The sequence below is a fragment of the Choloepus didactylus genome, chromosome 12 (assembly GCF_015220235.1).
Source record: "Choloepus didactylus isolate mChoDid1 chromosome 12, mChoDid1.pri, whole genome shotgun sequence".
In the NCBI taxonomy this organism is placed as follows: Eukaryota; Metazoa; Chordata; class Mammalia; order Pilosa; family Megalonychidae; genus Choloepus; species Choloepus didactylus.
Window position 1 is genome coordinate 37,517,322 of NC_051318.1, and position 15,147 is coordinate 37,532,468.

The 15,147-nt window shown below is 36.4% G+C and overlaps 1 protein-coding gene across 25 annotated transcripts in view; it reads left to right on the forward strand.

Moving 5' to 3' along the window:
* Positions 1–15,147, forward strand: part of DOCK9 (dedicator of cytokinesis 9) — a 299,763-nt gene that overhangs the window by 229,513 nt on the left and 55,103 nt on the right. For 14 of the 25 annotated variants that reach the window (XM_037800399.1, XM_037800414.1, XM_037800396.1 and 11 more), the window contains exons 34-38: positions 1,965–2,098; positions 4,056–4,170; positions 6,557–6,623; positions 8,054–8,101; positions 10,659–10,795. In XM_037800399.1, coding sequence (XP_037656327.1) covers positions 1,965–2,098; positions 4,056–4,170; positions 6,557–6,623; positions 8,054–8,101; positions 10,659–10,795 — 501 coding nt within the window. Of the gene's footprint in view, positions 1–1,964; positions 2,099–4,055; positions 4,171–6,556; positions 6,624–8,053; positions 8,102–10,658; positions 10,796–11,389; positions 11,434–15,147 lie in introns of all 25 variants that reach the window. The other 11 variants (XM_037800420.1, XM_037800408.1, XM_037800416.1 and 8 more) reach the window with 2 other exon arrangements.

Genomic DNA, 15,147 nt, shown 5'->3' on the forward strand with positions numbered 1-15,147 from the left:
CTTTTCATATTACTTACATGTTAAGGTTTTTAAAAGTTATGTACTGGGCCAGGATATTAAATACAAACACACACACACACACAACAAGAATGTAGTTCTATTAAGCATGTTGATACTGATTTATTGCATTTCCATCTGTTTGCCTTAGATTAGGAGTCTAGTTCTTGAATGAAGCCTAGAACTCTGAGAATTTAGGATCTCATTTTACTTTACTGAGGATCTCTTTCTCCTGAGTTCTGTGTTATTATAAATTATGGTTGTATTAGGAGGATTATAATTACAATTCGATCTTAATGTATGTTTATCTTTATTCTGAGTACAGAAAAAGGCTCATTCACAGTTTTTTCATAGGGTTTTCACTTGCTCCTTTGTGACCATCAGTTACGCAGTTTCTGTCTTGGGAAGATACAGGCTGTGGCAGGTGATAAGGCCAAGTCGTTTACATGTTCCAGCCTTAAATTTTCAAATCCCCAGGCTTTTCTTTTCTTGGTCTTATTTTTACTCCCATCCAACGAATCAGTTTCAGGGATGGTGCTAGGTAAACATGAGTGCTAAGTAGGGGGAGGAATTTACTGCTTCATTGTAGCAGGTCTTTCTCCTAAGGTTAAAGACTGTCTTGACATGGTGCAACTTAAAATACTTTTGGTGTGACTCAGGAGCTAGCTGTATAATTTATTTTTTCTTTAATTAGAAGCCTAAAGTGCAGTATCTTTGTCCAAGGGAGCTAATTTGCCTACTGAAACCTGAAAACAACTGACTTGTTCTGAGATGCTGGTAATTGCATCTTCAGCTTTGGTACGGAAGGCTGTGCTTATAGCTTGCAGGAGCATGGTGCCAAAATCTCCTGATGCAATCTGCAAAAACAGCCAAGGCTTTCAGCTGGAGGGCATGCTTTTGGGTTCAGCACAAGATGCACAAGTCTTAAGAGTCATTTTTAATTATGTGATTTATTTAAACCTGTAAAAATTCCATAGTACCAAGATGGGGCTCTTTTCTGCCTTCAAATGCTATTTTTCACAAACTTCATTCATTCATATTTTATTTCCAAGTTAGCTTTCTTTTCTGCTCCTAACTGCTTATTGCAGAGATTCCTAAACATTCTTAGGTCACAGCTCCTCTGGTATCACAGTAATTTTTCATGCCACATCTAGGCCAAAAGAAACACACAACAGTTATATTTACTAAGTATTAGGGGCAAATAACTCAATAGGTACTTACATTCTACAACTTAGTCTACTATCTGAAATAAATAATACACATAAATTTTTAAAATTTCAATTTAAAATTTTCCTAAATGACTACAATTACTTATGAATGGAATATATGTACCAGTTGGGCACTGCACAACTTCTGAAACTTTGGAACCAGGTTGGACACTGTGCCACCTCATTTCCTGTTAGATAGTGACTTTTGCCCACTACGTACTTTTTATTGTAGCAGCCTCCAGAACTCCAGCTTCACAAAGCTAGGCTGTCATCAAAAGGAATGTAGTTTGATCTCATGTGGAAACTGCAGTGTAGGCCAAATGTCAGGTATCACTGAGTTTTTCTTGAAAATTTAAAATGCCTCATAACACATTTCTGTGTTTGCTAGGGCACCTCAGCATAGTTTGGAATTATTGTATGGTTTAATTTTTTTATTTGATAGTTCTAGGTGAATTCATCTTTATTTTTTAAGCCTTCATTCCATCCCATTCAGAAACAGTGTATATTCATTCCTTTAGTCTTAGCAATCAAAGGTTTCTAATAAGTGAGTTGATATTTATGTCTGTATGTGTCAAATTAAAGTTTCTTTTTATCTCTCACTTTATGGCCAGAGTCTTTAAGGTGAGGTGATTAAAAGCAACTCTTGAGCCAATTACCTACAGAAAAAGTACCTTGAAATCAATTTCCCTTAAAGACCAGTGTTTATCTTTGTGTTGCTCTGTCTTACCAAACTTTGTTCTTGGCTTAATTTCCATTTAGCTTCTCCATATACCACTTCAACTCCAAATATCAACAGTGTGAGAAATGCAGATTCGAGGGGATCTCTCATAAGCACCGATTCGGGTAACAGCCTTCCAGAAAGGAATGGTGAGAAAAGCTATTCCCTGGATAAGGTAATTTCTTTTCATATAACTCAAGTGTTTCTTACAATTAGTGGATTGAGCTCAAAGTAAATATGCTTCATGTTGTAGTGTTGGTTAAGTACAACCTTTTTTTTTTTTTTTCCTTTTTAAACAACTCAGTTAACCTGGGTTAGTTCATCAGAGCACTATCTAAAGATGGGGCCCGTTCCAGAATCTCCCTAATTCCTTTTGCCAGGATGTCAGATCAGGACAGTGTTAAATGTAACACCTTGAGCAAATGATTCTTGGAGGTTGGAAATCAAAATGCCACTCACTTAGAATCATCCTAGTCTTGGTGCTAAGAGAACACAATTTATACCACAGTTATACAGACTAATGGGTACGAAGCCCAAAAGCAACTCCAAAACAGACTAATTGATCATATTAGTGATTAGGGATAAAGCTTGATTTGAATAGTTCTATCTGGAACTTTGTGGGAAAGAATAAAGACTTGGCTTTTAAACCTGGAAACCACGACAGATTGCTATTATCTTGAGCATCCTTCCCCTAAGATATTTCAGGTTGTATGCAGGCACACAAAGCAGCACAATAAACAAGTGAACCATTCAGGGATGCCTTCCTGTTTCTCAGAAATGTGGGAAGCATTCTTCCTCAGCATCAGGTTCATACTCTTGTCACCTGTTACCGTGACTGGATTGACTTGGTTATTTTAAATGCAGTTGTGGAGAGTGCAGGCTTCGTGGTACAACTGTGTCATGAGCTGTCTAACTTTTCCCTTGACCCTAACATGCCTTCGTGTGGCAGAGGGAGAAGCTGCTCAGAAGGCACTCTGCTTGTGTCATACGCAGCCCTGGAGAGGAGGAAAGCTGCCAATCAGCCAGGAAAAACCGGGTCACTGTGGATTTTTCTCTTCTAACAATTCCACCTTTGCCAGAGGAAACTTTGCATGCTACACCTTCACCCCCACTGCAAGAAGTACTGAGTTCCCCTAGCAGCTCTGATTAAACAGGCAGGCGCAATGATGCATCTGCACCACAGTTTTGCCACTAATTGTACATTTCTTTTCCTCCTTAAATAAAAAAAAATCTTGTATTTTATTAATTAAGCCTGCTTATTAAATATATTTTTTCAATTGCCCACCAACACCTTGAATGAAAATCTTTGTTCACTGATCTTTTGCTTTCTATTGGACAAAAAATTTTTTCTTCATTTCATTTGGAAATAAAACATTGAGGGTTTTTAAATCTCGGATATTTATTTCACGAGATAAGATGCTTGTTCTGTTTTTTTTTTTTAAAGTGTGAAAACTTTAAACATGTGAACCTGCTGCTTAGTGGCAAAACTGCCCTAATGCTCTGCCTTGAGCATTCTGACGTTTGCAGTGTTGAGCTAAGCTGATGATGGGATGACCTCATCAGTTTAGGTTATTTTTGGCAGTGCTGTGCTGAGATGTCCCTGTTTGTACCTGTCGGGCACCTACTGGTTGATTTCCCCTCAGGGTGCCCCATGATGTCTACTGAATGACAGGAACTTGACTTGCCTCCAGGAGTTTGTGGCACCATAGACTTGATTTGTTGTTTCAGCCACTTTGTTTCCCTGAGGATATGGTTAGTTCTGCAGAATATTCTGAATCACCATTTCTGTTTGATCCTGGCACACATACTTTTTTTGCATGAGGTTTTTCTTGGCATTTCAGCACTAAGCTGGAAACTTAAATGGTAGTTATCCAGTTGAAAAGTTTGTGCCTTCTGGCGTGCCCCTTAGGAAAGTATACAAAAAAGACAAGCCAAAGCTTCTGTGGAACAGCATCTGTGTGTATATCCAGGTGATGGTGTGTCTGTAGTTTTAATGGTTGATGAATTGCTCATACCTCCCAATTTGTATGACGTGACTAATTTCTAAGAATCTTTCTCTTTCAAGGGAAAAAAAGTGAAACTAAAATTTTCCCCCTTTTTGAAGAGAAAAATCACCTTTATTTTCTTTTTAGCTCCAACAAAGTGGCACTTTGGGAAATTCTGTGGTTCGATGTGACAAACTTGACCAGTCTGAAATTAAGAGCCTGCTGATGTGTTTCCTTTATATCTTAAAAAGCATGTCTGATGGTAGGTAAAAATGAAAATTTCTGTTTTACCTTCCTTGTTTTGGTATTTGATCTGTTTTCTTAAAACATTGTAATTAGTTGAAAAGATACATGAATTTAGAAGGATTTTCTTCCTCTTTTGAAATACATATTAATGTACTAAATATAGTAGAAATGAAAGCTTTAATTTGGAGGAAAAATATTTTGTTACTCATTTTATTCTAGAAAATAAGTTCTAAAATGTGAATGGGTATATTTTGAAATTTTATTTTAAACTTGACCCTGCCATCTTAATCAAAGGAGACAGAAGCAGATAATGGAAGTAGTTTTATATTTTATTTGTCCAAACAAACTCATCCTTAACAGCCACTTGCATATCTGTATTTGTAAATCTCTTGTATTAGAAAATATATTGTTGGATTACCTCCATTTATAGTGTGCATGACATTACTGGGTCCAACTGGAAGGGAGATATGTTATTTTTAATAGGAATAGTGGTTCATAGTAGGTTTTGTTTCTTACTAAGGGTTTTTAACAGCAATGACCACAATTAATGCTTTATCTGTACTACATAAAGCTTTTAAACATGTATAACAGGATAATTTCAATTCTAGTTGTGTGATATAAGCAGTCGCATGAAATTATGTCAAGGTACCAGTTCTTATCTTGGTCAAAAATCGTGTCTTATTTTCCCTGCAACAAATTAGAACGTGTAATATGAGCTTCATTAAGGTCATTTAATTAAGATGAACTCTTTTGAAAACAAATACTGTGGGTTTTTTTATTTTTTTGAGAACCCAAAGGCCTCTTTTGCTGCTTGTATCTGATGGCTCTAGGTGTGGGCATAAAAAATCCAGTGGAAGGTATTTCTGCCTGCAAAATATGTGTTTCTTTTATATTGAGCTTCCAAGTACAAACGTCCCAGGCAGTTATTTTGATGTCTGAATTACAAAGTTGATTATAAAATTATAAAAGGTTTCCCATTTAAGACAGAAGTTTAAAACTTTGCCTCATGGTATGATATATAACTAGACAGTTATTGCTTTTTAAAGACGAATGTGCCAAAACCATCACATCCAAAGTGAAAGACTTTAAAATCAGCCCTTTGGAAGGTTATGCACATATTTTACAAATGTAACCACCAATGTAAAAATTGGTGGATCCGGGAGGGGATGGGGTATGTTGGGAGTGCTCTGTATGGGTTTGTATTATTTTTGCAACTATCCTTCAAGTATGAAATTATTTCAGAATAAAAAGTTTAAAAAAAATGCAGCCACTTTTTCAAAACTGTTTCAGAATATCTTGTCCTCCTCGCTGTACTCCAGCTCATCTTAGGTACCAAAGACTAAATTGCTTTTTCCCTGAGAGAAATCACTTCATCTATTTTTCAATTTCAATGTAAAATATAAAAATGCAAAACATTTTAAACTATTAAATGAGAACACTTTGTGCAATACTCAGTGGTTAAGAGACATGCACACAGAACACTTTATGTAAATGAATTTTTAGAATTTACCTTAATCAAAAAAATATGCCAAGTTGCCCTAGATTAAGAGCAGACATATGTTCTTACTGTGCCTTAGTGTTGGGAAACAGAAACTCTCATACATTCTTTGGCAAGTTTGGCCGGTGAACTCTTTGGCAATACCTGTGAAAATTTTATGTGTACATAATACCATAACACAGCCATTTCACCTCTGGGAATTTGTCTGTAGATATACTTTGACGTGTTATACAAAGATCCATGTAAAAGGATGTTCATTGAATCATAATGTATTTAGGGAAAATAAACTGTACGTATTCAACAGTAGAGGACTGGTTAATGCAGTTATAGTACATCCATAGAGTAGAATATTAAACAACTTGAAAAAGAATGGGGTTAATTCAAATATGCTGTCATAGAACTGTCAACAAGCTGTATTGTTGAATTAGAAACTCAGAGCAAAACAATGTGTGGTTTGCATGTTTCCATTTCAGTGTTTGTGTGTATTGGGAAGGGAGTGCATATATGTACGTGCAAAAGTTTTCAACAGGCTCCCCACTGGGGAGAGTTTCTATAGTAAGAGAAGAGATAGCCTAACTTTATACCCACTTGTATTCTCATTTATTTAAGAACACATTATGTGTGAGTTAAATATGCAATTGAACTATAAAATACTATATGATATATGATGACATTCAAGTTCAAATGTTCAAATGCAGCTTCTTTAAATTGAATAACCTATAGCATAGTTGTGCAGTATAGATTAGCCTCTAGGGTTTTTCCTTTGATCCATTCTAAAGAAGGCAGAGGTGGGTGTTTGGAGGCCTACATTCTTAGGTCCCTTCCCATTCTCATAATTGGTGGTTCTCCATATTGTACCTAATATGCATCATGATTCTGACCAAATAAATGTTTACTTTTCCAGATGCCTTATTTACGTATTGGAACAAGGCTTCTACATCTGAACTTATGGATTTTTTTACAATATCTGAGTGAGTAGTTTTGTCTTTGCTTATTGCCTCTTGGTTTTTCCTGACTGATTGGAAGGTGTGAAGGACCCTGCTTAGTTGAAGCAGGAATGCAGCATGTATCACATCCTCACTTACTCCTTAAGTTGTTTCTTTCTCCTGAAACTGACCCCGACCCCTGCTCTCAGTGGCTCATGGCCCAGCGGCAGTAGCTAGCCTGAAATTGTATGGTTGTCAAAAGATGAGAGGTAACTGCTTATGTGTATATACCTTTTTAATAACAAAATTTATTACCTGAATTGGATGAATGCTTCTTCCTTACGTTGAATCTAACTTAAAATGAAAAGCTCAAAAGCATACAAAAACTAAGACAGAAAAATTGGTGTAAAAAGATCTTAGAAGTAAAGTGAAATCTTAGATATTATCTATGTTATCTCATTTTATCTTTTCAATCTAGGTTTTTGATTTCCTTTAAGCCCTTTCTTTTAGAAGCACAGGTCCACAATCTCTTTTCTGATACCACTGTGGCTAGAGGATTTTCAGAATTCAAAAATATTTCAGATTTTTTAAAATTTTGCATAAAGAGTATATTACACAGCACTCCAGCACAGTCTCAGGCAGCACCCCACAATCACACATATTATCATTGCTGCAGTGAGATGTATGATTGTTCAGTCATTGGATAAATAAATAACTATGAATCACTTTATGTCTGTTATTTTGGGTCATGTTTTGCTGGTGAGTGTCTTTATGCAAATGGGTGGAAACCTGTGGTTTTCAAAGCTTTGTGCATTTTGGAATTGCAGGTGAGAGACTGTGGACCCAAACCCTCCAGCAGAGGGGATGGTCAGTTTCAGCCTCATATCTCCTTCCTCGGCTGAGTTAGAGATAGGGTGGGAGTTGTCATGTAGCTGAGACTGAGATTTAGCGCCAGAGCAACCCACTAGACATTATTTTTAAATATAATTTATTTTAAAAGTCAACTTCCCATTTTGGGGGAATATATTAAAACAAAACAAAACAAAACAAAAAACTACATAATTGATGTCTGTAAAAGACTAGTCCACACACTTGAGCCAAATTGAGTGCTCCTTGTATAACTGAGTGAAGAACAATAAGCAACATGGAAGAGTGTATATGGTTTACAACATGATTTCTAAGGTAAAACTGCCTCTGAATAAAGCTCCAGACTGAGTAGACAGAAAATCCTGTTAGTCATGGGCCTTTCTTCTGTGTTCCTCTGACATTCCACTGCAGTGCTAAGAAGCAGCTTGAGATGGGATCTCCTCTATAGGTCAGTGATTTTCACTGGGTGTAGAGAAAACCCAAAGTAAGGGGCTAATAGATGCAAGATTTTATTGAATCTGTTGTTGTTAATTAGTTTAAATAAAGCAATGTGTTGAAAATAATTTCATCTTCACGTTTCCCCTAATAATTTTTCATCTAATCTGCAGGGTCTGCTTGCACCAGTTCCAGTACATGGGAAAACGATACATAGCCAGGTACTGTGGGGCGTTTCAGTGTGAAATGTTGTGTCACTTGGTTTCCCTCCTCTCCCTTCCCCTCCTGTATTACTTGGATCTGAATTTGTGGGACTCATCATCTGCGGTGATTGGCAGTTGGAATTCACGTAAACAGCCATGAAGACAGTTGGCAGCCCTTTGGATTGCCACTGTAAAAAGCTGGCAGCATCTTTTCGCCTACAGCCGTACATTCCTTCTGTCTCATTTTGTTTCCTGCATATCTCTTGGAAGGCATTTCTTTAGTTGCCTGTTGCCACACTTACACTTCCTTCCTAACCCTTCCTCATACTCTCTTCCCTCCTCTTTCTATTCTCCCCAGTTCCTCTGGATGTGTTTTTTCTCTTTCTCCATCCTCAAGGATTTTTCTTCCCTGTTTCTCTTTCATGAGTCATTTTTACCATTCTTGCTCCCAACTACACAGACAGTAATATCTCACCTGACCCCTTTGTTCCTCCTTAACAAAAGAACGTTTTCAACCCTCCCCAAGTTTATTCAGACTACCACAAAACTTTCTTAGGAATTGGACTTTTCCTCCTCTCATTCTGAATAATCTATAAGTGCCCTAATTTCTTATCTGACCAGAACTCTTTGTTGAATATCGTAAATCCTTACTGCCCTGTCCAAGAATGCCCTGTTGGTTCTGCATTGAGGTCAAGGAGAGCTAGAAACTCCTTGCTGATCTGTGCCCAAACAGCTGCTTCTTTGGAAGTATGTCCTAACTGTTAACAAGTTCTTGCTCTTATTTCCTCTCTTACCAAGTTCTTATTTCTGCCCATGCATCTGTTCAGTATGTCTGTATTTTTTTCTCTGTATGTGAGCCATTTTGTGTTACTGTATTTATGGGATCTTGGTCTAAGTATCATATTTTTTTACTTTTTTTTTTTTCTTGCAGTTTAATTACAAGTAAACTTACATCTGGGTTTTAAGAAAAGTTTTAAAATTTAGTTGTAATTGAGTTTTCTTTATCTTATATCATTTGTAATTCTGTTTTATGGCAAGAATAAGAAAGATTTTTAATAGACTCTGTTAAGATTCATTTTCTATGTTAAGATTGTTCTCTTCTGGGGATATTTGAGAAATTTTCAGAATTACATTTTGTGTTAAGAAATAAAACTATATATTTTCTTTTTAAAAAAGCAAATAGAATATTTTGCTTATTCCTCCTATTAATATGCATTTTCAATTTTTATTGAAACTTGATGTCACTAAAAGTTCTCTGATTTTAACCCTTATTTTTTATAACAGCAAATTTTTAATTTGATTTTTGAGTACCAGCTACAAATATATACAGGATGTCTACACCATTGACATCTCGTACATTGATTTTATTCCTTTAAGTTTGTCCTGTGGAGATGGACAGTTTATTTTTTATAACAAGCACTGTGTTGGGCCAGTAATTGTCACCCATGTCACAAGATGGCATTTGGAGAATGTTGTACAAAACAGAATAAAATGCCTCAGAGCTTAAAATGGTAAATACTGAAAGCTGAAGATTTCTGTCCTAACAAAATATTTTAGAATTGGGTTTTGTGAAACTGTTAATATATTTTTTTCAATGGATATAAATTTAATTTTTTAAAGAAAATCTTCCAACCTCATAAGCACCCTGTATATATTGGCCTATATAGGTTTACTTCATTTGATTGCCTTAAAAATAGATAGGCCTAGGAAGACAAGAGAGGAAGATCATGTTACTTTGCTTTGTGCATTTCGGTTTCTGCTGCATGTGAAAAAAATCCTGAATTATAATTTAAATTTTGACAATGTTTGCCATCCATGGTTTTATAAATATTGTGGCTTTTCATTGTGTCACTCTGAAAGCACCCAGCAGCATGTTGTCTGATGAGAATCCATGCATGTCCTGTTATACTACACACAATAACACAATGAGGGAAATGGTTGGCTGTGGGATAGGGGACAAGTGTGATTCTAGCACTAGTTTCATTTTTCATCTGCTCTGGTGATGGTACACAGTAGGAAGTCAGCTATTTGATTGCTAACCCAGATCACTTTTCTATTTTCTTCACTTGATTGCTGACAAGTTTAACAAAGTGTATGGCTCTTCTTCCTGCCTGGGTAAGAATAAAGGTGTTAAAACTGCCCCATATAATCCCTTCCATTGCATGTTTGTTCTCTGTTTCTTTCAGTGCATTTTTTAATTTTAAAAAATTGCTCTTTAATGATATCCAAAAAGATGTGTGATGTTTTGACAGTTGTCAGAGCATTAACCTTAAGCATCATTTAAATGATGCTCAATTTTTTAAAAAGTAGTGTCTGTCACATACTTTCTAAAAATGAAAAGGTCTCTGCTTTGGCTTGATTTTTGCTTCTTCTTTGTCAGATGTTTTGCTGTGAACACTGTAAGAGCTGCTGCCGTTGTCTCTGGCTCTCATACAACCCATGCAGGCTTCTCAGCTGCTCTGGGTCAGGCGCGGCCAGTCCCATGTGTGCTGTAATGGCTTCACTAACGCTCCCCGTCTCGCCGCAGTGTAACAGGTCTAACTTTTGCTTCTATCCCATTTCACTCATGTTGCAGGAACCAGGAGGGGTTGGGACCCATAGTTCATGATCGAAAGTCTCAGACATTGCCTGTTTCCCGTAACAGAACAGGAATGATGCATGCCAGATTGCAGCAGCTGGGCAGCCTGGATAACTCTCTCACTTTTAACCACAGTAAGTCCCATGACATACCATCATAACAGCCAGCCATCTCATCTGCCATCCAAGAGGGGACAGCCCCAGGCCACACCAGACTATATCACCAACTTGATTTTTCTTCCAGCTCAAAGCAAGTAGGATGAAGAGTTCATGGCACAGTTCCCTTCCTCGGAAAAGAGTGCTCAGCATTTGGGAGTGACATAATGTGGAACGTGGTCAGCTACAACACCCAACCTAAAGCTTAAAACTTAGGCCCTTTGCCACATCCCCTCTGCTTGATACTTTTAAGGCAAAATTTGGCAGATTCAATAGCCAAACATTTTCCAGTATTTTAATGTTTGGATTCATGGCCTGGAACCAACTTATTGTTAGGTTTTTTTTTTTTGTTTTTTTTTTTTTGCCCCTGCAACTCCTGAGAACATCTGGTATGGATTCCTTCACATCCTTCCTGATACCTTGTGTGTAATTGATCAAGTGTCCACATTCTGACATTTCTCCTTTGAATGTATGTTAATCCTTAAACCGCTGTGAAAACATGAAGCCCGTGAATCAATTTGTGAGGGTGTGGAAAAGCATCCAATAACAAAGTGACTTTTTCTGTGTTTTCAGTGTGAGAAAGATATCAAGTGTGCTTGGAATTTCTGTAGACAATGGTAAGATTTGATCAGGTTGGAGTCTGCTTATGAGGCTGCTTCCCTTGCAAAACCGAAATCTTTTTGTTCATCTTGCCTTCCTAACTTTGGGGCTTTCTAACTTCACAATAGAAATTCTGCTGAATGGGAGTGTACTTTTAGTTTATTTTTATCAGTCACCAGAGGGGACATGGCATTGTGTCCTCTTTCTAGAAATGTAGCTGTTTCATCTTCTTAAGAGTTTCACAAAGCCAGAAAACTGAAACGATATCAGTTGTGCAGTATGTTTAAAACTAATGTGATCATTTATAATAAATATCATTTCTGTTAGTGGTCTGTTCCCTGAAGTTTTTCCATCTCTCCAAGCATGACACAGCTAGCTATTGTTTTATCTAGAAAATTATTTGTTGTCATTCCAAGTACTATCTTTAATACACAGTTATTAATATCTTCCCATCATATCTAATCATAAGAATTTCATTCACTGTGACTTTCTCACCTATTTCTTAATATATGATAAGAGCAAAGACACTATTTTCAGTGCCTGGTATTCATAAGAAGGCCGAGGGATCAAAATACAGCAGCTTCCCCCTCTTCTAACCTAGCAAAGTTAAATGTAATTGGTATAGTCTCTCGTTATAAAATTCTAGGCAAAATTTACATCAATATTATGTCAGTCTGCCACACACTGAATTAGTAACCTTAAAATACTAGTTCTGGGTTATACATTTACCAGTACAACGTACATTAGTGACACATTTAAGGCTACAATACTTGATATTTCAACATCCCATCTGTTAGGGTTATTTCAAGCTCTGAAGACAAGGGGTTGAATCAAACCAGGAGTTTTGTTATTTCTATTTTTCATTTCTTATTTGGCAAACAGAAATGAAATCCCCAGTGATGTACAAAGCCAATAGTCAGGATCTGCTCAACAGCCTTTTCCCAGATAAGTTACATAACACAAGGATTAATTCACTGTCAGCTGAAATGCTTGAACTTTGAAGCATGTTTTTAAAAATCGTAAACAGACAAAGGTACCTGTCTCCAAAGATAATCATTTAAGAAACACAGAAAACAAAAATAAAAGAAGCAGTCAACCCATGAATAAATAACCTTAACCCGCTAAGATATGCAGCAGCTCCTCCCACTATGAATGGATTTTGTGGTGGTGGTTTGAATTGGAGGAGAGAGACAGCTGGTTGTGTTCTGCTGCCAAAAACCATATTGCTAACATGGTTGATTTCCATTCTCTCTCCCTACTACCTACAGAGAACCCCATCTTTCCTGTCTCTCTCCTCTTTCATCCTATAGTTTTTGCTTTTTGTCAGTTTTCAGTGACATACCATCCTCAATCAAATTATCTCCTGCTTTGCCAGTAAACAGTGTGTAGCTGATTCTTTTAACTTTCTCCTGTGTTCCTACCTACAATTCCTGCTCATTCTGAATTGGTTCTGATATCTCATAAGTCATTGCATCTTCCTGTAGAACTCAGTCTTCATTAACAGCTCTTAATTCTCATTATTTATTTGAGTGGCTTCAGCCTTTCTTTCTTTTAGCTTTTGAGCTCCAAATCATCAATTCAGTATGTATACGATATGTATACATGTGTATGTGTGTGAACATATATATGCATATATCTATACATGTTTTTTTATGTCCATACCTAGGTATTTTATGGGAAATTTACAGTCATTATGTCTAGAAAAAAATTCCCATTTAACAATGAATACAGTACCTTTTGTTGGGCCAACCAATATGACATAGATCTAATATGTAAGAGACTTGCCAAGAAGTCTAAATGAATTTATTTCAGAAAAGAATAAAAAATTAAGAGCCCCAACACAATTGGCTTTTTCACTTCCTCTTCCTCTGAGTAGGAAGGGTTTTGGCAGACCTCAATGTGGCCAGCAGGGAGCAGCAGTGGACCATGAGACTAATCCAGTGGCAGGTTTGTTGTTTGGGTCATTTCCAAGGTATATGAAAAATAAATATTTAGAACATTAAGATACTGACCCATTTACTGTAACTTGCCCCCATTGTGTATCAATGGAAGGAAATTGTGTCAATGTATGGGATTAGAGTGATAACTACATGTGGAATATTTTATAGTTTAAACCACATTATGTAGAGAAAACTAAGTGATATGTAATTGAAAATAAGTGATACATGTGCAGAAAAAGATAAAATAAGACTTTGTATTTATTTTGATGTTATGTAGTGTTCTAGGAATCTATTATATTCATTTGCATGGGAGTTCATATTTCCCACTGATGTTATGGGAGGTAAAGCCAGCCATGAGGTAGAAACAACTTGAAGAAAACCTATATTCAACAAAAGGGGCAGTTTAATATCACTAGATTAAGTTTCAGGGAATTGGATTTCTGATGAATGTGAGAGAGCATTTTCTAACTGAACTGTCGGTTAGCGGAATGGGCTGAGCTGCCTCTAAAGCAAGCGTGGACACTTGGAGCTGGAGGTGTGAAAACCAGCTGGATACAACCCATTGGGGATATTGTCCAGATCACTGAAGCATCATAGGAGTTGGAGTAGATGGCTTGTAAGGCCCCATCTAATGCAGAAATTCTTTGATATCTATGAAGCACAAGTAAGAAAATCAGTATAGGTAATAATTAAATGCCTTTATTATATATAATATTGAATGAATATGAAAAATCCAGAGAATGTACACATTTTCTGAATTAAAATTAATATTTTTCAAAAGTTGTTAGCATGTTTAATACCTCTTCAAAAATAAAATATGCTCGGATGTTTTAAATGTGTATACTGAAGATAGTAAATGAAATGTTTGCTTATGAGCCCACATTTCCTTGATTCTCAGACATTTTCCTTGATTCTGAGATATGTTTTTTGTATGTTTGTTTTTATTTCTGAAATCAGTGTATATCTTTCAGATAAGTGTACATCTATATGGTGGTCTTTCATTGATATTTTTTGCAACTAATGGTGTCTCAGAATTGAGGAGGTCTGGTACAGTGCCCATTTAAAGTGAATCATGTCCTTAAAGGGGACTTGTTTTTAAGGATGGTATATTTAACCCAAGTGTTTTCACTGTTGAGGTCTATATCCCTTACTAGGTACCATTTTCACACACAGCTAAATATTAGGTTGAGGTATTCACAGAAAAGAGAAGGCAGATGACATGACAACCATTTCCTAGGGTATAAACTCAAAGATTATAGGCTATTTCTGCAAATCATTTTGAACGTATTTACTTTCTTCATATGTGGCTCAAATCATACAATTCTCCCCTTGGAGTATAATTTTACCCTCTATTGTTTGTCCATCTGTGAGGAAAACCTTTTTAACAATAAAAATGAGGCTCGCATGAATAATAGATTGTGTGTAGGTTGATTGTGTTGGTATTTTGTATAAATATTTGCAGTCAGTAAAGCTGTATACCATGAGTTAATATCTGGGGGATTAAGTCTTTCACATTTTGGTATTTCTTTTAGCAAGACGATTCCATTTTGTTCAGTACTTGTATTTTCTCATAAAAATTAATATTTTTTTGAATCCGTATTTTGAACCAGTGAAAATAAAAAATGAGTTCTGTTTTTATAAAAGGTTGAAGAAGCTATCAAAATGGAAGTGCCTAGCATGAGAATGTGTAGCTGAATTCTATCCCAAATGTCCCCTGACATTCAGAAAAGGACTGTGGTCATGGATAGGGCATCTGCCCTGTCTACCACGAAACCCTTGAAGTCGTGGTAG